Here is a 25284-nt window from a genome sequence, read left to right as displayed (position 1 = left end):
CTTCAAATAAAGATTTGTCCTTGTTGGAGAAACGTAAAACGACGTATTCCTTATTTTATCCGTAGTTTAAGTGATTAAATTAAGTCAAAAAACAAAAAACGTTTTTAATTTTAAATTAATAGGAACAGCGCAGCGCCGCCAGCCGCCATTTTCCAGGGAGCAGCGCCACCGAGCGCGTATCTGCCCTCTGATTGGCTGTCGCCTGGCGCGCTCGCTGGTCACCGCCCCACCTCGTTTGAAATGCATCCACCCACGCTGCCGCTGAGACAGCTCCACCAGCCCACCTCCACCAGGCGGAGAGACACTCCGAACCAGCCGACCTCCACCCTGTGAGACCGCTCCACCAGCCTACCTCCACCCGCTGAGACCGCTACACCAGGCAGAGGGACACCCCGAACCAGCCGACCTCCACCCGCTGAGACAGCTCCACCAGGCGGAGGGACACCCCGAACCAGCCGACCTCCACCCGGTGAGACCGCTCCACCAGCCAACCTCCGCCAGGCGGAGGGACACTCCGAACCAGCCGACCTCCACCCGATGAGACCGCTCCACCAGGCGGAGGGACACCCCGAAACAACCGACAGCCGAGTGACATGTCCACCGCCGCAGGGCTACGCAGCGAAGCTCCCCGGGACGGCGACGCGGAGCCCGAGAAGGGCCCGTCGGGTGTTTTCTGTGACGAGCGAGGCTATCTGAGCCAGGTGGAGCAGGTGCTGCGGTGCGGCCGCAGGAAGGGGGACCGCACCGGGACCGGGGTGCTGTCCCTGTTCGGCTCCCAGGCCAGATACAGCCTGAGAGGTGAGGAAGATGCATCCATTGTGTCCATCTACTGTTCACTTTTGCGAACGTCCGGGATTCTGGTTTAATGTGGTGATATAATGACCGTTAATGGTTTCCGCGGGTGAGCGAACCCCAACCCTGGTAGACGGGGCGGCCCTGACCTCTCTCCCGCGCTGTGCAAGTGTGCTATGCCCAAAGGATCCACCAGTGGGCACCGTGGTGCCGACACCCTAAACTTAACCACATACAACATTATACCTAAACTTAACCATCTATAACATTATACCTAAAGTTAACCATCTATAACATTATACCTAAAGTTAACCATCTATAACATTATACCTAAAGTTAACCATCTATAACATTATACCTAAAGTTAACCATCTATAACATTATACCTAAAGTTAACCATCTATAACATTATACCTAAAGTTAACCATCTAACATTATACCTAAACTTAACCATCTAACATTATACCTAAACTTAACCATCTAACATTATACCTAAACTTAACCATCTATAACATTATACCTAAAGTTAACCATCTAACATTATACCTAAAGTTAACCATCTAACATTATACCTAAACTTAACCATCTATAACATTATACCTAAACTTAACCATCTATAACATTATACCTAAACTTAACCATCTATAACATTATACCTAAAGTTAACCATCTAACATTATACCTAAACTTAACCATCTATAACATTATACCTAAAGTTAACCATCTAACATTATACCTAAAGTTAACCATCTAACATTATACCTAAAGTTAACCATCTATAACATTATACCTAAAGTTAACCATCTAACATTATACCTAGAGTTAACCATCTATAACATTATACCTAAAGTTAACCATCTATAACATTATACCTAAAGTTAACCATCTATAACATTATACCTAAAGTTAACCATCTAACATTATACCTAAAGTTAACCATCTAGAACATTATAACTAAAGTTAACCATCTAGAACATTATACCTAAAGTTAACCATCTAGAACATTATACCTAAAGTTAACCATCTAACATTATACCTAAAGTTAACCATCTATAACATCATACCTAAAGTTAACCATCTATAACATTATACCTAAAGTTAACCATCTATAACATTATACCTAAAGTTAACCATCTATAACATTATACCTAAAGTTAACCATCTATAACATTATACCTAAAGTTAACCACCTATAACATTATACCTAAAGTTAACCATCTATAACATTATACCTAAAGTTAACCATCTATAACATTATACCTAAAGTTAACCATCTATAACATTATACCTAAACTTAACCATCTAACATTATACCTAAAGTTAACCATCTAGAACATTATACCTAAAGTTAACCATCTAACATTATACCTAAAGTTAACCATCTATAACATTATACCTAAAGTTAACCATCTATAACATTATACCTAAAGTTAACCATCTAACATTATACCTAAACTTAACCATCTAACATTATACCTAAACTTAACCATCTAACATTATACCTAAACTTAACCATCTATAACATTATACCTAAAGTTAACCATCTAACATTATACCTAAAGTTAACCATCTAACATTATACCTAAACTTAACCATCTATAACATTATACCTAAACTTAACCATCTATAACATTATACCTAAACTTAACCATCTATAACATTATACCTAAAGTTAACCATCTAACATTATACCTAAACTTAACCATCTATAACATTATACCTAAAGTTAACCATCTAACATTATACCTAAAGTTAACCATCTAACATTATACCTAAAGTTAACCATCTATAACATTATACCTAAAGTTAACCATCTAACATTATACCTAGAGTTAACCATCTATAACATTATACCTAAAGTTAACCATCTATAACATTATACCTAAAGTTAACCATCTATAACATTATACCTAAAGTTAACCATCTAACATTATACCTAAAGTTAACCATCTAGAACATTATAACTAAAGTTAACCATCTAGAACATTATACCTAAAGTTAACCATCTAGAACATTATACCTAAAGTTAACCATCTAACATTATACCTAAAGTTAACCATCTATAACATCATACCTAAAGTTAACCATCTATAACATCATACCTAAAGTTAACCATCTATAACATTATACCTAAAGTTAACCATCTATAACATTATACCTAAAGTTAACCATCTATAACATTATACCTAAAGTTAACCACCTATAACATTATACCTAAAGTTAACCATCTATAACATTATACCTAAAGTTAACCATCTATAACATTATACCTAAAGTTAACCATCTATAACATTATACCTAAACTTAACCATCTAACATTATACCTAAAGTTAACCATCTAGAACATTATACCTAAAGTTAACCATCTAGAACATTATACCTAAAGTTAACCATCTAGAACATTATACCTAAAGTTAACCATCTAGAACATTATACCTAAAGTTAACCATCTAGAACATTATACCTAAAGTTAACCATCTAGAACATTATACCTAAAGTTAACCATCTAGAACATTATACCTAAAGTTAACCATCTAACATTATACCTAAAGTTAACCATCTAACATTATACCTAAAGTTAACCATCTAACATTATACCTAAAGTTAACCATCTAACATTATACCTAAACTTAACCATCTAGAACATTATACCTAAAGTTAACCATCTAGAACATTATACCTAAAGTTAACCATCTAGAACATTATACCTAAAGTTAACCATCTAACATTATACCTAAAGTTAACCATCTAGAACATTATACCTAAAGTTAACCATCTAGAACATTATACCTATAATATGCAGGTATATATACAGGCTTATACCTATAATATACCTTATTTTCATGGTAAACACGTATTTTTCGATGATCAAGGCGTCAGAGATGTTACTGAACAGCATTCCAAAAATACATTTTCATATATATATATATATATATATATATATATATATATATATATATATATATATATGGTACGTTCTTGACAGTTAATTGATGATAACATTCAAAGTGTTAGTTCATTTCAGTATGTTAATATAAAATGGATTAATATTCATAACTTCTGTTTTTAAATTTTATATGAGCATTACTGGAAGTAAATGATAAAAGATCAAGCTAGATTTAACTCCAAAACATTTATTTTCCCTTAAATCTTTAATAGTAGATGGCTTCTTTTTTTTTGTATCAGTGCTCAGTTACCATGTGAAAACTGTTGGTTCTCAAACATCTACTGTGTGCCTTGCCTAAAGTATACAGCCAAAACAACAAATACAACTTAATGTAAATGCACACAGCAGAACATGCCACGTGGTGTGCATAGAAGTGTATTTTTTTTTTTGTTTTTGTTTTTTTTGTTTTTAATGACATCAATCTACATTTTAGGGATAATTTTTATTGTGGCTCCACAGATTCCTGCAAAGTGTCATTGGTATTATGAACATGACGTACTACAAAAAATGTTATACTTGATGTCCATCTGTCCCGTTTTTAGACCAGTTTCCCCTGCTGACAACCAAGAAGGTTTTCTGGAAAGGCATCCTCGAGGAACTGCTGTGGTTTATTAAGGTCACTTGAACTTAAATGTTGTGCTATATATTGATTATATGGTGATGTGACAGGAATCAGTATCTGAATCGGGTTCTATTTATCTGACATTAGTATGAAAGTATGTATATGTATGTGACAAATAAAAAAAAAAAAAAATCTTCTTCTTCTTGAATTGTCTATTGCTGCTTTTAAAGGCTGCAGTACAATTATGTGACCCAATTTTCTGATACAACCTTGTTTTGGCTGAATGCAAGTACAAATGAATGCCACAAATCTCACAACCATCATGTCAATGTTAAGTCAATCAAGTTTGTACAATTCTAGAAGAGGGGTGTTTTCCTTGGCAATATCCTTAGTTTTGATGAAATATCACACAGAAGTCATCTCCAGAATGTCACTGCATTACCAATATGAAGGCTTGTGAAAGTCACGATTTCCAATTTTATGAGAAATATTCCAGTGTGAATTTCTTGGTCTCGTGATCCAGGGTTCAACCAATGCCAAGGAGCTTTCGGAGAAAGGCGTGAAGATCTGGGACGCTAACGGGTCGAGGACCTTCCTGGACAAGAGCGGCTTCACCGACCGAGAGGAGGGCGACCTGGGGCCGGTGTACGGCTTCCAGTGGAGACACTTTGGAGCCACGTACTCAGACATGCATGCAGGTAAACACACACGGCCTGGCCAACAAACTGATCAGTTGCTGTAAACGAAAGCATGGAAAGAGGCGAAACAGTGTGTTACCTGAGAACAACCCAAATATTAAGACGAGATAAAACTTAAATAATACCCAAAGGAGAATACGGGCAGCAAAATAGTGCAGCCAAGAAAGAGACCCTATCTATGTGTGTACACGGTTGACGGGTAGCAGTTAAGTCTACAGTAAGTACCAGTTGCAGCATTGCTCATACAAGAGGTGCACAGTGGTAACAGCGGTAAACGTGTCATTCTGTAATACCAACAGTAGTTAGAAAAGTGGCATGACGATAACTCTGCCTGTTCAAAGACATTTTAATGGCACAGCTGAACAGAATGTCAACGATTCAGTCCTGTGTTCCACGATGGAAGATGAAACCGCCGCTTAAAGTCATACACCGGGGAAAGCCAGTCTTTGAGCCCCGAAGCCTCCGACCCAGCTGGCTCGCTGTTAGCTGTTTATTAAAGGGTTATTAATATTGCGTGTTTCGCGTGTCCAAATTGGAAACTGCACCTCCTTGGGTCCCCAGCGACACACCCTCCAAGTGTGAAGTAGATCAGATGAACGGTTGTTGAGATCGTCGTAGGAAATGCATACAGACAGGTATACAGAGATTCCTTCCCTTTATAATTAGATTAGATAACAGCAGTCAATAAAGATTAAAACATGATGGGAAGTAAATGATTTAGTGTAGTATATCCTCAAAATAAATACTTGTAAATACAGTAAGTTGTGAGTCTATTTAGCCACTTAGCATGGCCTGCAAAGTATTTTGCCTTGGGTAACAAAGTCAAGTCATCTGCAATGACATCATGACGTTTGCATGATGTTCTACGTGAGCGTGCATAGAACGTCATGCAATGCGGCAAATGCGGTTTCCCCGTTAGAGAAGTGCAGCATTTATTGAGTTGTTTGAAAAAAGTGGTTTCATACATGTGGGAAACAAAGGAAAATGAACAGATCTAAAATAAAGAGTAGAGCACGGTGCACAGCTGTCTGTTGGAGAAATACAAGAAGAAAAGTCTCCAATTATCCTCCAGTTGGGTTTACCTTTTTCATTTTCCATACAAGTAATAAACTAAGGGAACAAAATAAATCTAAATCTTTATCTGTGATATTATATATTGCAATAATATAATCACAAGATTTGCATATAGAGCAGGAAAGTGAGTTCTGATCACAAGTGGTGACTCAACAGCTCTGAGCCTCTCGCCTTCTCTCCCTGCAAGAGAGCCTTTTCAATGCAAGTCCATGCAAGAGAGCCTTTTCAATGCAAGTCCATGCAAGAGAGCCTTTTCAATAGAAACTAGATAAAATGACATATAAATGTTTTTGTAAAGACTGCAATCAATCAAGGTGTCCGGTCGGGAAAATATGGGCTGCTTTTATGACGAGCTTCTCTTCAGACACTCTCTCGCTTGATTCTACTCGCGCCAGTCGCTCTCCTCACTTCCCTTGTGATTCTCGTTATACATACATACCTGATGTACCATACATTACATACCTAATACTTAAACCGGTAAGAGCCGGTCCGGTGCAGGGACCAAAATCAGAGCAAGCTCACAAATTAACTTTGTCAGATTTTCCTATTTTATACAACTCTGCGCTACCTGCGATTCCTAAACTTTATCTCTGGCTCAGGAGACCATGCGAAAACCATGACAACGTTGCGTGATTTGTGTACAGATTACAGAAACCAGGGCGTCGACCAGCTCCAGAGGGTCATCGACACCATCAAGATCAACCCCGAGGACCGGAGGATCATCATGTGCGCCTGGAATCCCAGCGGTACGGACACTAGAACGAATACTCGCAGGAAAGCCGTGCCACCCCTTTTTACTCACTCCTTTTTGTGTGTTAATGATGACACTTCCCACAGTTCACTTCAGATTTTCTGCTACTATACCCAAGTGTGAGATTAATCAATCAAGTATTGAGTACACAGCAACTTATCGTCTTAGGCTCCGTTTATTTTGGATGCTTGCAGCCAACGGAGACACAGCGCACACAGAGAGGTGCCGCGGAGTATCTCAGTCTTCTGAGGTTTTTACGACGCCAACATATATCGTATGTATATCATATACCAATGTTTGTTCTCTGGGTGACGGGCGGTTCTTATTCAGTTCTGTGAGAAAGAAGGCACTTCGGAGGTTATTGGTAGGGACTCGTCACTTTAACGGGCGCTGATCTCTCCGCCGGAGCTTAACTTAAGGCGGGAAACCGTGATAATTGAAGTGAAGAAAGAAAAAAGGAGATGGGTATTAGAACATGAGGTATTTGACGTGCTTGATTTTTCTTAAGCAGGGTCTATGATTGTCAAAGCAATATCTATAATTTGCCACAACACACAGACGGTATATAGCTTTTGTACACTTTGTCAGTGTTTTGTTAGTGTTGATTTTTGTCCTTGCTCTATATATGTGAAGGAACCTTGCTTTATCTTAAAAAAAAACAAAAAAAAAACAATAAAAAAAAAATAGACTTAATAAAGAGCTTAGTACTTGTTTTTTTGTTTTTGTTTGTTTTGTTTGTTTTTATAAGTCTTTTGGATTTAATTTATTTAAATCACAAGACATATTGACTACTTCTTGTGTATCTTTTTGTCCTGTGCCTTTTGGATATGTTTGCTTAAGCCAGAGAGAGAGGTGATGAAAATCTCCAGCACAGTATCTTATTAGGAGTTTTACATTCTTATATAATAAGTTAATTTTTTATTCAAGTGTTCTCTCTGTACTTACTATCATCACGGATGGGCCTTTTTTTATTTTTCTGTGATCTCGCCTTGTGGCATTGAAGAAGAAACAAAAACAAACGTAGAAGCTACCTTCCGTCGGTGTTGGTTGTTTTGTCACTCTAATGCATTGTGGGATACGGTTGCCGTCGTAGTGTGCAGTGTTTGCATACTACAATGTATATACACTAAACGCTCCATGCTAACTTGGTGCATGCAGCCAGTGGTTCCCAAAATTCCTTTGTCTGGCCTCCTTTAGGAGTAGGAAAACATTAACGCATCGATTTTTAAAAAATTCACCCTTGCTGTGAATAAGAAAAAAAGGTGTAGTGAACTTGAAATAATATTATAAATAACATTAACGTCCATGTTTTCATCCAGCTTAATTTGTATTTTGGTAATGTTGCCATGATACTGTTCTTGTAAGATTTTGTGGAAGTGAAAATATTTAACAAAATATGTAACGTATTATAGTAACGATAAAAATTTGTGACCAAACCCTGCTACTCAACACAGACTTCCTTCCTGACTGGCTGTTGTGTGCTCGCAGACCTCCCGCTCATGGCGCTGCCCCCCTGCCACGCCCTGTGTCAGTTCTATGTGTGTGATGGCGAGCTGTCCTGCCAGCTGTACCAGCGCTCGGGCGACATGGGCCTCGGGGTGCCCTTCAACATCGCCAGCTACGCCCTCCTCACCTACATGATCGCACATGTCACGGGACTCAAGGTGAGAAAATTACTTGTGTTGCTTTGCGGTGGAATCCCCCTTCAATGCTCTTCTCAAGGTCATTAAACACAAACTCTGACATCAAATAAAAAAACACCTTAGCCTTGAGTCACACCAACCCACAACATCTGGGATTCCCACCGATCCAATTACGTTTTGTGAAAAATCCTATTATCTTATTGATCATTCAACTTTTAACATTGAAGGCGGACGGGCCGCCCCGGCATCACACACCCACCCAGCAGCCTCCTGGTTGCATCCCTCTCTTTTCCTCCCTCATTTACCGCCATAACTATGACAGGAAGAGGCCACGTGACCAGTTGTAGTTACAGTTTTCCTGGACCTGATTAACTGTTTTTCAATAAATGTTTGATGTTTCTATGTTTATGTTTTTCCATGTACATGTTGTTTGGTTCTATGCTTATTTGTCTCACCCCTGGTGATTCTCCCTCTTGGAGTAGTAATGATGATTAGTTGTTTGAAGACCAAAACATGGTAATATGGTTCTCCAAAGAGGGGGGTTGGTGGAGGTTGTGTGTTTATATATATAAAAAGAAAAAAGAACTGTGCTCTGGTTGTCCACAGGACTGAGTTACTGCAGCAGCTCTCAAAGATTAAAGAGTTGCGTTGCAGGTTGAGAAGTTGAACTCCACCTTCAGACTAACTCTGTCCTAGATGCAATGGAACAAATACTCGTGTTGTACGCCCAGCGTGCTGACAGCACAGGGTTAAAAAAACCAACAAGCTCATATACACGATCAGCCACAAAATTAAAACCACTGACAGATGAAAGTGAATAACATTGTTCATCTTGTTAAAAAGGCACCTGTCAAGGGGTGGGAGCAATGGAAGAAGGTGGTTCGTCCGATGAATCACCTTTTCTTCTACATCGTGCCGATGGGCGGGGTTAGGGTCCGATCCATGCGGGCCCCACCTTGCAACTTATACCCCTTTCTCACTGCACCAAAAGCCTGGTAACACCTCAGACCTGCCAACCTGCACGCGTCTGCTTAAATATACAGGACTATCCGTGTATCATTCGATCATTCCATATCCCAATTAGGATCCAAAATCAGCAGAGGTTATTGACTTTTTTTCCGGCTTGCACCATGAAATGTTTTGAGTGTGGCGACCGCTCCGTGTGAACCACAGCGTAGAACCCTCACGCTCTCTGCCGGGCCCTGAGGGACTCCGACACACCTTCAAAGCCAGTCTGCGAACCGGAAGAGCGTCTGGGCTCCCTGCCCCAAAAAACAGGAATACCTGCTGATCTTGGTGTTAAGAGGGTATTCCAGGACTTCCAGGATCTGCTGCTAACGACTGGGTGCCAGATACCACAGGACACCTTCAGAGTCTGGGGGAGTCTATACCTTCAGGGTCACAGCTGTTTTGGGGACACGAGGGCAAGCGACACAATATTAGTGTTATTGGTGGTGGTTTTAATGTTGTATCTGATCGGGGTGTATGCATGTGTTTATCTAAGGAAAGGGAAGTTCCTTTTTTTTGTGCAAGAAAGAGAATCTTTTCTAGGCTGTTTGTGTTGTAGAGAATACGTATCTAGGAAAAACAAAATGGTGACATCACTCTACGGGGATAACTTCTCCCCGTGCTCACATGGGGTTTCCTCCACCTCACGTCAGTAAGGACCCCCCTCAAAAACATGCACACATCATGGTCTGACCAGCGATGGACACTCATCACCTGGTCCCCGGGCGCGTCCACGTACGCTGCCCACTGCTCCTGGCTGTGGCCCCGGAGGAAGGACAAGCCAGGATGGTTAAATGCAGAGGATCCATTTCACCGGCACCATCCTGTGTGTGTGTGTGTGTGTGTGTGTGTGTGTGTGTGTGTGTGTTGTAGTGTGTGTGTGTGTTGTAGTGTGTGTGTGTTACAAATAAAGACTGTTTCTTCTTCTTCTTCCTGTGTGTGCATCTCTTCTGAAACTGTTTGTTTTCCCTTCAGCTGGGTGACTTTGTGCACTGCCTGGGGGACGCCCACATCTACCTCAATCATGTGGAGCCGCTCAAAGTGCAGGTAAGCTCATTTAAATGGAAAACAAACATTTCTAAATGCAGCGTTGGACGCCTGCGGCTGTGTGCGCTGTCTGAACCGTACGTCCTGATCGTCAGCTTCAGAGGGAGCCCCGCCCCTTCCCCAAGCTGGAGATCCTCAGGAAGGTGGAAAGCATCGACGACTTCCGCGCAGAGGACTTTAACATCTGCGACTACGATCCACATCCGCCCATCAAGATGCAGATGGCAGTTTGAAAACACTCATTTCTGAGCTTTCTGCAGGTTTTTTTTTTTTTTTTTTGTCTGACCTCTTCTCTGGAAAATCTTAGCTGCTTTTATTGATTTAAACTTTAAATAAAATAACTTCCTTCATTTCACCCTGTTTGTGAAATTAAAGGGTCTCTTTAATCCGCGGTTTGTCAGTGGGTGGTTTTAAATGAAGAGGCAGACAGACGTTGGTTTTTACTTGTACAAGTGTCGGATCAGAGATGTGCTCAAGAGCAGCGCCCTGAGACGAACCGTTTATTTTGGGGAGTCAGAAATAACGTGGTCAGTTTGACGTCACCGATTCGTACGTGCTTCAGATGAGGCAAACTCTGACGCGCAAAGGTCAATGAGGTGGTGTTCCTGCTCCTGCTCTTGCAGCTGCAGCGAGGCCGAAAATGATAGCAGTGGCAGGAATCCAAGGTTGAGATGTGTGAGAATTAACAATGTGCTGAAAATAAAGATATGTGCCTGAGGTTGTGTTCATTATGTGTGCATATATGTTTATGTGATCACGCAGATTTAGAGATATTGTTACAGCCCTATTATTGACTTATAAAAATCTAAAATCCTTCCTAGATTTCACTCCTTCACATTAAAAAGGTGGGTATCCAGCCGTCTGCTCCTCAGGTGGATTCCTGCTCTTCAGCTTGGATTTTCCTCCAGACTTCACCGTCAGGGAACTGGTACTTCTGGACCGAGGCCTCCAGCATCTCACAGGAATAACCTGGAGCCTGAATCAACAACACGGTGAGTAGCAGTGGTGCCTCCATAAGATGTTTTTCCACTTAAAACCACATTAATATAGCGGGTATTCCACCAGCTGCTATGATATCTGGTTTTAGAAGCAAAAAGCCACTTGAAAGTAAGAATGTGCATAATAGACTACTTTTTACAAATGTGAAAATTCCGTTTGCTCACCAACAGTAGGTCGCCGCATTTGGAAGATAATACCGATACCTTCCAAGTACGACTGACCGTCATCCAGAATCATAATTCATTTCCTTCTTTTTGAGACTCTTAAAAGTGTGTAAGGCGCTGCTCACCTTGGGCGGCAGGTAGTGAGCGTTGTGAATCACCACAGGGCAGGTGAAGTGCTCGTGGAGGTGATCCACGTACTCACACATTCTGCAAAGATCCCAACATCAAGAAATGAACAGGGGTCATGTCGTCGAGCCATCAGCTCACACGGGGGTTGGAGTACGACGCACTTTTGTAAATTAAATACCGATGTTACACGACGAGCAAGAAAGAAGGAGGGACATCAGGTAGTTTATAGCTATTTTCCATTCGTTCCAAAGCTATAATGTTAATTTTTGACCATACAAATGACATGCATTTTTAATCAATCAATACAGCGACACGAGTATTTAATGGTCATGTATTACTACATTTAACATATTTTAGTCCCCGCTCTGTGTTTTACCGGTTGTTGAGATCCGTCGACACGCAGATGTAGTCGAACAGGATGAGGTGCTGAACCAGCTCGCACAGTCCAACGCCGCCAGCATGAGGACACACGGGAACTACAGGGAAGAAAACAAGTAGAAAACTGGAACCATTTGGGTATCTTTTAATCTGTGACTTTGCTCTGATCGCAGGTGAGGTCCAGATAGTTGTTTTAAAGACTATTCAGTTAACGAACTTTACACGTGAGAATGATGTACAGCGTTTGTTACAACATTCTTGCACCAAAGCGCTTCATCTCTTCAGCGTCACTGAGACAAAACATTTATTTCATTTAGAAGTAAATGTTTTTCACGCTATTGAGATTCAATATCCATGCGTACTTGCACAAACGCCTACTTTTGTCAGAATGTCAATAGTTAAAGAGGTTTATGGTACATTCTTGTACACAGAATTCTCAATTTGTTGCAGAGAGCGCCATCTAGTGGAAGGGGGTCGACACGCCGTGCCGTGTGCCGTCACCCTGGAACTTGTGGGCCATCAGCATCACGGCCAGGTTCTCGTTGACGCTTCCCACTCGGCAGCTGTCGATCTGCACAAACTGCAGCGCCGAGGCCTGGAGGAACTGTTTGAACATCACCCGGTTGTGGCACTGGAGGAGAACCCGTCCCAACACATGGAATTGTTATTTTCAGTTTCTGTCTAAGCAGCCTTAAACTCTTTATTTATTATATTATATCATTTAATTCAACATTTCTAAGATTTAACATTGACAGTTCATATTTACATGTTACTTCACAGGAGCCTTTCTACACAGTTTTATTCTGATCTCTCTCCAACTTGGAGGACACAAGAACTGACTTGTTTATTTCGGCACATTTTCTACTAAATGAAACCCTGATGTGTGAACACGCAGCTTGAATGTGGACGACAGGAGGACTCACCTGCTCCCCCGTTGCCACGCCGATCCCCAGAGGAGCCAGCGCCTGAAACGGCACTTTTTAATTAGCTTGGAGCCTCAGGGGAAGTGGACTTGGACAATTGTAGTTCCAAAATAGTTTTGTCCCTGAACTATTGTCGTTATTTATTTTTATTTTTTTAGCTGTAATGCCCAAATTTCCTCCCAAGAATCAACAAAGTTCTGTGTAATCTAATGGAATGGATCCAGAAACCCTGGGCAGTAACATCTAAAATCAAGTTCAATCGAGTTGATAGTCTGCAGGGTTTAAACCCACAGGATGGGAAGCCTAGTACTGGGTATTTAAATTCTATATCTGTGATGGTTTGTGTCTTTCTACCTTAGTGCATCAACACCAATTACAGGCCGTTCTGGCTCTTATATGTTAAGAGTCCCTGTAAAGTGAATTCTGTGATTTGTTTCTAAACACATTATACAAATATTAAAGTAATTGCTGAAAACGTGAAAAGACTGAACTATGTCGTACTGAATTGTTAAGACTGTGGTGCCCCGTCCTGCCCTGTGGAGGAGCCGGCAGGGAGCACCGCTGTCTGGCTGTGGGACTCCCCGCAACCAGACGCCGGACCGGGTTCGGCAGAACATTTAAACATGGAAGTTACTTCAACGTAAACATTGAAGCTGATTGGGCGTGGCTTCAGCGTCTTCAGCGGACACCCCCCCCCCCCAGCATGTCAGCAGAGGGAACTGCCTTTTTCGGTTTTCAAAAATGTTAAACCTAATTTGAAATACTTTGCGATGTTTTTTAATCATTCAAATTTGGCAGAGTGGTTAACAATTTTTCTGTGGCATGAAACTCATTTGTTACATATTTGTTTTTTTCTTTACAGGGACTTCAAAGTGTTTTGTCGGGTGCTCTGTGGCGAGGGCTCCTCTTAAAAACACGACGTTAATGTAACGCGTGGGCTTCAGTGAATGCGGTTGGAAAACTGCCTGTTTTAGAAAGGTTCAAACCAAGCACTCCTGTGTGTAATCAATGCACCAGCCGGACTACAATACACAAGTACAGGATGTTAGTGATTAACCGTGATCTTTTGTGGCGTTAAAGTTTAATCGACCATGTTTTCATTTTAGATGCTACTCAAGCAACGTCCGTCTCCTGTGTCACCTTGGAGATGGCGGCGTGTCCCAGGACGTCGTCCGGAGACGTGGGCTCCTCGATCCACAGCGGCTTGAACTCTGCCAGGCTGGACACCCAGCGCACGGCCTCGCCCACGTCCCACCGCTGGTTCGCATCCATCATCTGACCCAAACCCCGCGGGAGTCGGGGTGAAATGTAAGAAGGGAATATTTATGCTGCTTTTGGCATCGATCCAACTCGTCAGGATTTTCCCCCAAACAAAACTAAAGGTGGAGATGGTATCTCTGTAGGAAGGTAAATCCAGGTCCAGAAAGTGAAAATCCTCTCCAGTTTTTCACGTCAGCTCTGCATCGATTCAGAGGTTCAGCTGATGACTCCGATCCGCTGGATCGGAGTCTGGCGCCACGTTCACTTCCTGGACCTGGAGTCACTTCCTCTGGATCCGTTTGTTTATTTATCCACCGCCCTGACGTGTGTCGTGCAGTGGCTTGCGAGCTGCAGCCCCAGGTGTCAGAACGACAGGTATGACCAGACAGACAGGAATATTATTCTGTGGTCGAAACATCGAGGACTAGATTAACTTGTTCAAGCGGTTCCTGAAAATGTGTAAACAATGGACGTCCATCTGGAAACAAACTGATTTTAATTTCAGAAACAGCAGATATGATAAAAACCTTTTTTTTTTTTTTTTTTTTTTAATTTTACGTTAAAGCTCCTGGACGTGGGAGGAGTATTTAGAAATATCTCACCAACGTGTTGTCTGGTCCGATCATCTTCCTGACGAGCGCGCACCTCCGTCTGTCGTCCTCCAGGTTGGCTCCGACCTTCACCTTGAACCTGCTCCACCCACTGCTCAGAGCCTCGCTGCACAGCTTCACACCCAGGGGGCAGGTTGTAGGGTGGGGGTTGGTGTGATTAAATTAAATTAAATAAAAAGAGGTGGAGAGCGCGGGGTCAGAAACCTTAAATTCTGATCAGTGCACAGAGGGAGGGAAAACCTGGAAACGCTTTGTCTGCTTTCTGTAACTGGGACTATCCAGCTCTGGTTCAGAGATTATAGCTCTGTAGTCACATCGTGCGGACGGGCGGGGTTAGGGTCCGATCCGATGGAGCATCTGATGGATGTGCTGGAACAACAAGCCCGATCCATGGGGGCCCCACCTCCAACTTCCAGGACTTGAAGGATCTGCTGCCAACGTCTTGGTGCCAGAGACCACAGGACACCTTCAGAGTCGGGTGGAGTCCATGAGGGGGAGCTGCACAGTACTAGTGTTATTAGTGGTTTTAATGTTGTGGCTGATGGGTGTACATCACCACATAGATCAACCTAATGAACCCCAATTTAATTCTTAAAAGTGATGTTTTGAATTGATTAGCAGATATGCATTTGTTCCTCTGGTTCCCGCCCTCTGTTAGGCACTTTCGGGGGACATGATGTTGTGATCAATACTTAAAATTGCCTTGATATTGTGGCAATATCAGCCGACGGCAAATGGGTTTAATGTTAAAGCTACAAACGGCAAACGTCCCTAAAAGGGCGGAGACCTGTGTGAGCTGCTGGTCCGAGAACCCGATCCAGGCACAGGAGGTGGTGTAGGCAGGATAACCGTCCTGCAGCATCTGAGCCTCTGATGGAGGAAAACAGAACCACCCGTTGGGCTTTTTAACACTGGGATCAAGTGGAGGAGGAGAGTTGTCTTCAGGTGAACGGAGGCTCAGGTTGGATCAGGAAGCCTCTCGTATCCGGCTCTTACCTCTCTCAGCTTTTCCCTCGCGGCCCTTCACCAGAATGTCTGAGACACGGAGAGAGAGAGAGAGACAGGATGTCAGCTTTCAGGTCCAACCTTCTGCTAATTGAAAACGTCCTGTTTTGGGTCTAGAGACCAAAGCGCAGTCTCTCAAACTGCTGAGCGTGCGAGTCTCACCCAGGGCCTCTTGTTCCGTCAGGGCGTCGCTGATGTACCTGAAGTCGATGCACGACACCATCTGCTCTGGATCCTGAGTTTAATATTTCATAATGTTTCTCAATATTCCACCGCGAATTAAAACACACAAGATGTCACGCAAAAAAAAAACTAGAAAACTCACCATGTCGACCAGCAGCTTCCACAGGGGCTGCAGGAGAAACAATGGATTGTCATTTCATTTTTATTAATAATAATTCACTTTATTTGTTTATCAAACCCTGTATATTTTTGTATATCAAAATGCTGTTCTAAACAAAGCCGCCATGGACAACACTGGCCCCCGACAATAACCCCTCATTGGGGTAACTTGACTCAAATGTACAATAATGTGAAGATGCTGTCAAGCCATTTACTGCAGTTCACTCAACATTTTTGGTGGAAAAACCTTTAACACTAATATTCCACTAATTATTATTATTAAACATGTTTCTGTCCCTTGGCTGCTCGTCTGTGCCGTGAGGAGCGGGGGGAGGAACACCTGCTTCCCTCCACACACGATCTACAACCTTTCCTAGATCTCTGGTTCCCCAGCTCGCACCTTTCCCTCCGTCCGGGCCCAGAGGTCCCACACGGCGTTGAGGATGGCGGCCGTAGCGAGCTGGATCACTCCCTTTTCTGGACCAATCTGCAAGAGGAGAAGAGTGAGACACCAGCGCCACGTGGGCTCCAGTGAGTGAGTGAGTGAGTGAGTGAGTGAGTGAGTGAGTGAGTGTGTGTGTGGCTGGGTCATTTGGAAGAATGTCGCACCACAATGAGAAGGTTCTTATCTAATTATCATCCAATCCATCCAATGTGTGACGTATCACAATACCTGTTTATCATTTTGAAATTCCATGTTATTTTAATGTTTATATATCTGTGTGTGTCTGTATATATACGTCCTTCATGAGACATGAGACGTTTTGCATGAGACATTAAAGGTGTTCAATGAAAAATAAATCACCCATCGCATCTGTCCATCGCTGGTCAGGAGGCGGTAGAATCCACGGAAATCTCCCACAATCTCCTGCAGCGATTTCCCCACAACCAGAGTGGACAGGGCCTGCACGGCACACACCACTGGAGAGAACACCAGCCATCAGATGAAATACTATCTAATACACACACACACACACACACCCTATAATAATTTATGAATATTAAAATACATTGCTATATCAGGGTAGTAACCCAGTGCAGTGTCATGATCACACCAACACATTAACTTGGACGTGAACACAGTGGACTCAGGTCACGAGACTCTGTAAACTGTAGGAACAGATAAAACTGGGACTGAAAAACACAATCTCACCGATCTCGGTCCCTCTTCCCACGGTGAAGGTCAAACCAAAACCTTTCTCCCCCGTGTCGGTGTGGATGACAACGTAAGCCACAGAGTAGTCTGGATCTGTGTGCTGCGAAATGAAATGCACCTTTCCCGGGATTGATCGGTTTGATTCGTTTAGTTTAATTGATCAGTGTGTTTGCATTTCCTACCATTGCATCAGATCCATGTTGCTCCAGGGACGTGGGGAAGCGCACATCCCGCACAGTGACCTCAGTGATCTCCTGCACCATCCTGTGTCCCCAGGTCAGTTTGATATTCTGATGTTAGTTGCGCGGATCTGGGTGCAGAAGGCGCCAGGAGCGGCGGCTGGTTTCGGCTGTGAGCACACACAACAAAGCTGTTACAACTGTTCCCAAAATGGAGGTTAAGCTCATTGTTTCCCTGAGCTTTATGATGTGACGTTATCCATTTACAGACCTGTCCTTTAAAAAAAACAAAAAGGCCGTCGCGGTTTTCCACCATGCACTGAAGTAAAAACGTTGAAGTTAAGTTCACATGCGCTTTACTTCTGTTGTTTGACTAAAAGCATTTTCCATGTAAAGTCTTCATATATATGTACGCACATATATAAATATCTGCAAGTCGATTCAAAATGTGCAGCATGGAGATGACGCCATGCCGCTCTACGCACCCAGTCTGAGTGTTGTTTTGACAAAACAGCTGTTGAACTTCGAAGGTATCAAAGTAAAAGTCTCGGAACCTTTACTTTGAAATGGGAAGGCGGTGCAGGGCGCAGATTGGCTCCAGTTTCAAATGAAGGAAGAACGTTGACAACAACAACAACAACACAGAACTTTCTTTTAATTTATTGTACAAAGACCTTAGAGTAATATTCCGTTCCAAAAACAAAACCTCCCATTGTTTTTTCATTTCACTCAGATGTATAAAATGACTTTTTTTTTTTTCATTATTATTATTTTTAAATTGTATTTAGTACAAAGCCCTTCTTAAAAAAACACCATCACAACGCATGGAGCCACATTATAATACTGTATATTATATTATATTACATTATGTTATGTTATAATAATGTCTCAAGAGGAACCAGGAAGGAAACGAATGTGAAAGTTATTGTGAGTGATTTGGACCAGAACACAAACGAATCCGCTTCTGCTTCTTTGGGGTCTCCCCATGCTCCCGAAGTTTATTATTATAATAATAACAACTATTATTATTATTACAATAATAACGGGATTTCGAGCCCACGGCCCAGTTGTCGTTCGTTAAAAAAAAACATTCCCTCCCACTTTGAATCACAATTTTGGCCCAATTCAGCAGTTCTACCGCAACAAAACGTTGAGCCCCCGCAGGGCGCGGGGCGCGGGGCTCCGGGCTCCGGGCTGCGGGCTGCGGGCTGCGGGCTCCGGGCTCCGGGGGACGTCGCGGCTCGGACCGGACGCACAAGCCAAGCCGCGGAGCGCCACACGGGAAGTGACGTCGGCACCCCTTGTGCCGCAGGTGAAACCGTCCCCGCAGCACAAAGGAAACCAACTTCAGTTCCCACACGGATGCCCCGGTAAGAATTATTGTTATAAATACCGTTGTTATTATTATAAATACTATCATAATATTATAAATGCTATTACAATACCGTAGCAACCAAACGCTGTTTTTTTGGGTCGCTTATCATAATTTACATCATGGATCTTATATACTGTATATACTGTATATATCAACAGCATTAATCAGCATCAGGAGTCTTTCACAAACCTACTGTAGATAAAAAAACATTTTCTCTCCTGTCAGGTTTTTCGCCGTAGTGCTCCACGTGGGAGAGATAACAAACTTGTTTCTCCAAACAAAACTATACAAAAAAACAAAACAAAAACCAAACAACAAAACAATTTACATATGGAAAAACATCCACAATAGTTTTGACGGACTAAACTATCTTGTTGTTAATAGCGTCAATATTTCACTGAACAGAAACATGGAAAAGGGATCATCAGTAATGGTTGATATGCAGGGAGAGGCAGTCATTGTTCATTTGACTCAGATTAAACGATGTACTAATAAGATAATAATAATAATAATAATAATAATAATAATAATAGAAAATTGGATCAGTTCACTGCAAATCAGACATCAATAATGTATTGACACCTTTCCCAGCTCTAACCTGCTGTACCTTAATAATTAAGAATGCACCCAATGTTTGGCCACTGAAAATATTACAAAAAAAACCAAAAAAAAACAAAACAACAGCAAGAAGGTGAATAGATGTGGCACCGCTTCTCATTCAAACATCACCAAACACATTAAAAAAGGAAAATGCTACTGGTTATTCTGTATTTGGTGCAATTTGATGAAATTCTGCTCTGGCCATAAAACGCCCTTTTAGTGCTTCACTCATAACAAATAATACGACAAACACATGAGAGAGAGAAAGGATCATCACCAAAGGAATACATTTAAAACGGAAACAGAGTGTAGCGGTTGGTGTCGTGGTGACGGAGCTCCTCTTCTCACATCCACTACTACAGTCAGGGTCACACGGTTCATGAAGTTCACGAATTTCAAAAGTTGCGTTGGACAAATTTTGGTCTGATATCAATTTTTTTTTTCCTTTTAATCGTCTCATTCGAGGGCGAAGCTGGATCGTTACAGACGGCGTGTTTTTCGCCCGTCCCCAGGCGCGGCGCAGGTCAGGGAGCGGGAAGGCGCGTCTCCCGGCTCGGCTCCGGCCTCCGCGCGGCGACGCCTCCTCGCCGCCGAGCTCTAGAGGTTCTCGCCGGGCTGGTACTGCGGCTCGGTGGCCGTGAAGTAGTCCTCCAGGAAGGCCTGCACGTACTCGAAGGTGGGGCGCTCGTCCGCCTCCTTCTTCCAGCACAGCTTCATCAGCTCGTGCAGCGAGTCGGGGCAGCCCTGGGGGGGCGGCATGCGGTAGCCACGCTCCACCTGCTCCAGCACCTCCCTGTTCACCATGCCTGAGGGGGGGGGCGAGGAGGTGGGTGTTAGATCACATCCATCAGTTTTTAATAAAGTGCATGTGAACTGAATTATAATTACAAGCACGCACACACACACACACACACACACACACACACACACACACACACACACACACACACACACACACACACACACACACACACACACACACACACACACACACAAGGTGCTATCAGATGGACAGATGGTTTTAAACAATCTGCAGCACAGCTCCAACCAGATGGCCTCCACCTCCCAGGAGAGTGTGTGTGATAGTGTGATATGACTGGACACAGCAGGTTGACAGACAGCGAAATACATTCTCTCTGAAGCTCGGTGTGTGTGTGTGTGTGTGTGTGTGTGTGTGTGTGTGTGTGTGTGTGTGTACCCGGGTAAGGGACCCTTCCCTTGGTGACCAGCTCCGTCAGTAAGATTCCAAAGGACCAGACGTCAGATTTGATGGTGAAGCGTCCGTACAGAGCAGCTTCAGGCGCCGTCCACTTGATGGGAAACTTAGCTCCTGGAGGGTGGAGGGAGGAGAGGGAGGGTGGAGGGAGGAGGGAGGAGAGGGAGGGTGGAGGGAGGTGGGGGTGTGAAGAGAGGGAGGAGAGGGAGGGAGGAAGAGGAAAGGAGAGGTGGAGGAGGTGAAGTCATAACACAATTCATTTCAATGATTTCTTCAAATGAATCCTCTTTGTTTTTTGAATTTCTTTGTTTTGTTTCGTTTTCATTTCATTTCACTGGATCGTTCTTTTCGCCTCCAGTCGGAGCCGCTCCGCTCCTTCTATTCAAGATGGAGACCGATCCCGCTCCCAGGCCAGGAGGGAGAACGGAGCGGAGGGGGTCGCGGGTCAGGGGTCGGGGGGTCGGGGTCGGGGACCCACCTTGCCGGGCGGTGTACTCGTTGTCCTCGATGAGCCGGGCCAGACCGAAGTCAGCGATCTTGCAAACCAGGTTGTCCCCGACCAGGATGTTGGCGGCTCTCAGGTCCCTGTGGATGTAGTTCATCCTCTCGATGAAGGCCATGCCGTCTGCGATCTGCCCCGGCAACCAAGCGCACAAACACAAACACAAACGCAAACGCCGTGAAGAACCCACCTCCTCCTGCCGCTCGTATAAATAGCGGCGCCGACGCAGCAACCAGCGGAGCTTGAAGCGGCACGTCCTTTGAAAAGGCTAAAAACAGATTCTCTAAACATAGCGGCGGGGACGAAACAGGAAGACGAGGAACAAGCGGTGAACAGGCTTGAAGACGCCACAGATCAGCTGTGAGCCCAGGCCGAGTCACTCCCTCCCCCCGTTGTCGGACGTGTCCCCCGTCCCCGGAAGGAAGGTCGTCCAGGTCTCAAGTCTCAGCCAAACGTCTCAGACACTTTCCAGCTGGACCCACTGAGGCGAGGCGATCAGTCGCCAGGCAGATTAGACAACATTCAGATATGATAAAGACGTATTATTCCAAAACAACAAATATACATTTGTTTCCCCGCTGTTATGGTTTTCATACTTCAGAGTATTCTCGGCGCAGCACCACCCCCCGCAGCTCAACCCGAACATGGAACTCACAAGCAGGTGTTGTTTTCCTAAATCACTGAAACCACAATAAGAGACGGTTTCCAGCTCGGGTCACAAGCAGCTCCGTGAACACGTTGACGTCCACGTCCTCTCACCTGAGCAGCCATGTCCACCAGCAGAGGAAGCTTCAGGAACTTTCCGTCCCCTTCTTTGAGGAAGTCCAGCAAACTCCCTACGGGAAAAACAGCCCAAATGTCAGTGTCACATGACAGGAAGTGGAGGAGGCTGCAGGCGCGCACGCACGCACGCACGCACGCTGTAGAAGCTGCTGTGAAGCGTTTAAAGCAAAACCTGAATTATTGATCAGGTGCAGATCCACGGGACGTTAAATGAAGTGAAATTCAAGCACTTTTTGTGCATAATCAAGCTCCTCTCCAGCACCGCGCTGCTTGAGTGCGATGAACCCCAGCTTCCTCCCACAACTTCAGGGGAGATTTCAGCCGGATAAACAAACTGATTTTAAATGTCCTCAAACTGGATCGATTCCCCGTGGTGTTGAAGTGTGCCGCCCCTTTCAAATTCCACTTCAACATCTTTACGTGTTTTTAGATTTTTATTTCTATGCTTTGCTTTAATATCGTCTTGTTGCTTTATTTAAAGCACTTTGAATTGTCCTTCTGTTTGAAATGTGCTGCACTTAACTTGGCTCGAAAGGTTTTTGCAAAACCGTTTATTTTATTTCAAATCCAAAGCACATTTCAAACCTTGAAAACACAGCTTTAAAACAAACAGGGTGTGTCAAGGAGGAGGGCGTGTCAAGGAGGAGGAGGGCGTGTCAAAGAGGAGGGCGGGGCCGCACCTTTGCTCATGTACTCTGTGACGATGAAGATGGGCTCCTCGGACACCACGGCGAACAGAGGGACCAGCTTGTCGTGCCGCAGCTTCTTCATGATCTGAGCCTCCTGCAGGAAGGCCTCAGGGGACATGGTGCCCGGCTTCAGGGTCTTGATGGCCACCTTAGTGGTGCTGTTCCACGTCCCTGGGTTTAAAACAGGGTTTAAAACAGAGTTAAAAACAGGGTTTAAAACAGGGTTTAAAACAGAGATTAAAACAGGGTTTAAAACAGAGATTAAAACAGGGTTTAAAACAGGGTTTAAAACAGAGTTAAAAACAGGGTTTAAAACAGGGTTTAAAACAGGGTTCCCCCTGTGGGACACGTGGTTCTTGCTTCAGGACTTTTCCAGGCGTGGACATTACTTCAGAAATGATGGGATTCCATCATTGACATTTTTTAACATTTGCACATTAACCACGTACTACACGGCTACTGAGTAAAAAAATAAAAACAATTGACACTGAATACTGGTTTGAAATGACTTTGAAACTGATCCGCTTCGTTTTAAGAGCTTCCACGAAGAACAACTCGTCCACAACACAACAATTGATTTAAACTGGACTTTGCATTGATTGGTGTTGAAATCAATCTCTGCATTTGTCTCAAGTCTTCAAATGCAGTACCTGCGCAGCGCCACTAGGTGGCGCCACCAGCTACTGTCGTCATGAGCGCGTTGGCGCGGCGATACAGACAACCGTCCTGATTGCCGGATCAGCTGATCAGCGACTCGTCCAGAGAGGAGCGACCCCCCTCCCCAGCGGAGCCACCGCCCACCGGGGACCGGATGCGACTTCCTCTCCGGATAAACAAACACAGGAAGTGGACGGAAATAGCCCCAGCACACTGGGGGATCGGCGGGAAGCTTCCGGCACCCGGGATCGTGCCGACACCGAGCTGCCGGGGACACCGGGTTGCCGCCGCGTTATTTGGGGGTTTTCCAGCGCGGCGTGACTGATGAGCGGGGCGGAGGGAGAACGTCCCCAGGAGTCGAGCTCTGATGCTGATCAGGTGACTGAAGCAAAAAGCGAGGAGGCTCAGTTCCCACGGACCGGCTGCTTCCGAGCCCGCGGCACCATGCGGCCATCTTCCACCAAGACAACAGCGGCATCGTAATCACAACAACAACCATAACGATAATAATTATTATAGTTGTTGAGGTCTTTCTTTAATCAGAGCGTTCCATGATGTCGTCATCATCATCATCATCACCGCTGCCAGATGCTGTGTGGTTGTTTTTGTTTTGTTTGTTTGTTGTTTTTTGGTACGTACCTTTTTGGGTTTCTACCTCTACTTCCCGTTTCTCTGAGCTGCTTTCATGCCCAAAATCAGTGGAGATGTTATGTGACCTTGATGAGAGGTCACGATGCGTCCTTCACCCTCTAAGCACCTTGATGCACCCGTGTAAAAATGTACAAGTTTGAAAAGTTTGAAGTAGGTTTGAGTCAGTTGAGCAAACGAGTTGATGACTGTAAATACTGTAGATCTTATTCATGAGTGTGCGTGTGCATGCGCGTGCGTGCGTGTGTGTGCGTGTGTGTGTATGTGTGTATGTGTGTGTGTGTGTGTGTGTGTGCATGTGTGTGTGCATGTGTGTGTGTGTGTGTGTGTGTGTGTGTGTGTGTGTGTGTGTGTGTGTGTGTGTCTCACCCATCCAGACCTCTCCGAAGCAGCCCTGGCCCAGTTTGACCTCCAGCCTCAGGGACTCCCTGGGGATCTCCCAGGCGTCCTTGGCCAGTCCCTGCGTCTGGGGCTTGACGGTGGGACACACGGTGATGAGGCGGTGGCACAGTCCGTCTGCGTGCTCTGGTGACAACACACACACACACACACACACACACACACACACACACGTCACGTCGGGTGATCCAACGTCAAGCGCAGCCTCCCCACCCCAGGCCAGGGTGTCTGAACGCGGTCGTTGAGCTCCCCGTCACTTGGGGTCGCGCTCCACCCTCGGGCACCTCCGCTCGCCACGGGCTTTCCCGCTCGTGGCGACAGAGACGGCTTGTTGTGTTTGTCGGTCAAACGGGGCCAAGCGGGCGGCAGCGGCGGCTTTTACTTTTCAACTGATCAGGGCCGATGGGAACATCATCAGAGCGACCAGGGCCGCTCTGACCGGGGCCGGAGGCTTGGAGCCAGAAGAAACACGCTGTGTGTTCTCTGCGGTGCTTATTAATGTCATCATATTTAAACGGCATGTTTGATGGGAGGCCCCCATGGAGGCCCCTCCTCACACCGAGGGATCCTGGAGGAACGGAGCCTCTGACGTCAGCTCCACGCCCCCTTCAACACATTTACACCTTCCTCTTCCTGTTCTTTACTGTGTGTGTGTGTGTGTATGTGTGTGTGTGTGTGTGTTGTTTATCTCCATTAATTATGAAACAAGTAAAGATATTCATCCCCAACGTCCCGGGGAAAACTGTG

At 44.2% G+C, this 25284-nt stretch overlaps 3 protein-coding genes across 6 annotated transcripts in view; 1 reads left to right on the top strand and 2 right to left on the bottom strand.

Moving 5' to 3' along the window:
• Window positions 1-319: 319 nt before the first annotated feature.
• tyms (thymidylate synthetase) lies at window positions 320-10755 on the top strand (the record flags this gene model as incomplete). The annotated part of the gene is made up of 7 exons (XM_080020305.1): window positions 320-798; window positions 4282-4355; window positions 4825-4999; window positions 6718-6819; window positions 8313-8488; window positions 10451-10522; window positions 10618-10755. Exons 1-7 carry the CDS (start codon window positions 594-596, stop codon window positions 10753-10755), a joined length of 942 nt encoding a protein of 313 aa, XP_079876431.1. The 5' UTR covers window positions 320-593.
• Window positions 10756-10822: 67 nt separating this feature from the next.
• Window positions 10823-20174, bottom strand: enosf1 (enolase superfamily member 1). 4 transcript variants are annotated; one of them, XM_080019890.1, is made up of 17 exons: window positions 18086-18135; window positions 17940-17987; window positions 17672-17838; window positions 17487-17589; window positions 17139-17254; window positions 16734-16820; window positions 16317-16343; window positions 16154-16226; window positions 15983-16021; window positions 15774-15856; window positions 14978-15100; window positions 14256-14390; window positions 13116-13157; window positions 12694-12823; window positions 12191-12290; window positions 11811-11892; window positions 10823-11498 (listed from the first exon to the last, which is right to left on the bottom strand). In XM_080019890.1, the coding sequence occupies exons 3-17, from the start codon at window positions 17750-17752 to the stop codon at window positions 11391-11393; spliced, it is 1329 nt and encodes a 442-aa protein (XP_079876016.1). In that variant the 5' UTR covers window positions 17753-17838; window positions 17940-17987; window positions 18086-18135; the 3' UTR covers window positions 10823-11390. The 4 variants fall into 4 exon arrangements, with proteins under 4 accessions (XP_079876016.1, XP_079876017.1, XP_079876018.1 ...); XM_080019891.1 differs by lacking the exons at window positions 17940-17987; window positions 18086-18135 and adding an exon at window positions 18807-20174; XM_080019892.1 differs by lacking the exons at window positions 17940-17987; window positions 18086-18135 and adding an exon at window positions 18154-18168.
• The window catches only part of LOC307244635 (tyrosine-protein kinase yes-like), a 21918-nt gene continuing 14940 nt past the window's right edge, over window positions 18307-25284 (bottom strand). The window contains exons 7-12 of the mRNA XM_080019889.1: window positions 24508-24663; window positions 22825-23004; window positions 22121-22197; window positions 21338-21491; window positions 20842-20973; window positions 18307-20449 (exon numbers count right to left, since the gene is read on the bottom strand). Coding sequence (XP_079876015.1) covers window positions 20241-20449; window positions 20842-20973; window positions 21338-21491; window positions 22121-22197; window positions 22825-23004; window positions 24508-24663 — 908 coding nt within the window. The 3' untranslated portion in view covers window positions 18307-20240. The remainder of the gene's footprint in view (window positions 20450-20841; window positions 20974-21337; window positions 21492-22120; window positions 22198-22824; window positions 23005-24507; window positions 24664-25284) is intronic.

Source organism: Zeus faber, assembly GCF_960531495.2.
Source record: "Zeus faber genome assembly, chromosome: 19".
Lineage (NCBI taxonomy): Eukaryota > Metazoa > Chordata > Actinopteri > Zeiformes > Zeidae > Zeus > Zeus faber.
Note: the sequence above shows the minus strand (reverse complement) of the source record. Positions and strands in the feature narration are given on the sequence as shown.

What these genes read in the sequence shown, in the direction of transcription:
- enosf1 (XM_080019891.1), bottom strand. Translation starts at nt 17,752, where the DNA reads ATGGTGCAGGAGATCACTGAGGTCACTGTGCGGGATGTGCGCTTCCCC. An exon ending in GGGCCCGGACGGAGGGAAAG is followed by an intron (nt 16,344 to 16,733) that starts GTGCGAGCTGGG and finishes TTTCTCCTGCAG; the next exon opens with CCCCTGTGGAAGCTGCTGGT. An exon ending in GATGGCCCACAAGTTCCAGG is followed by an intron (nt 12,291 to 12,693) that starts GTGACGGCACAC and finishes TCTTCCCTGTAG; the next exon opens with TTCCCGTGTGTCCTCATGCT.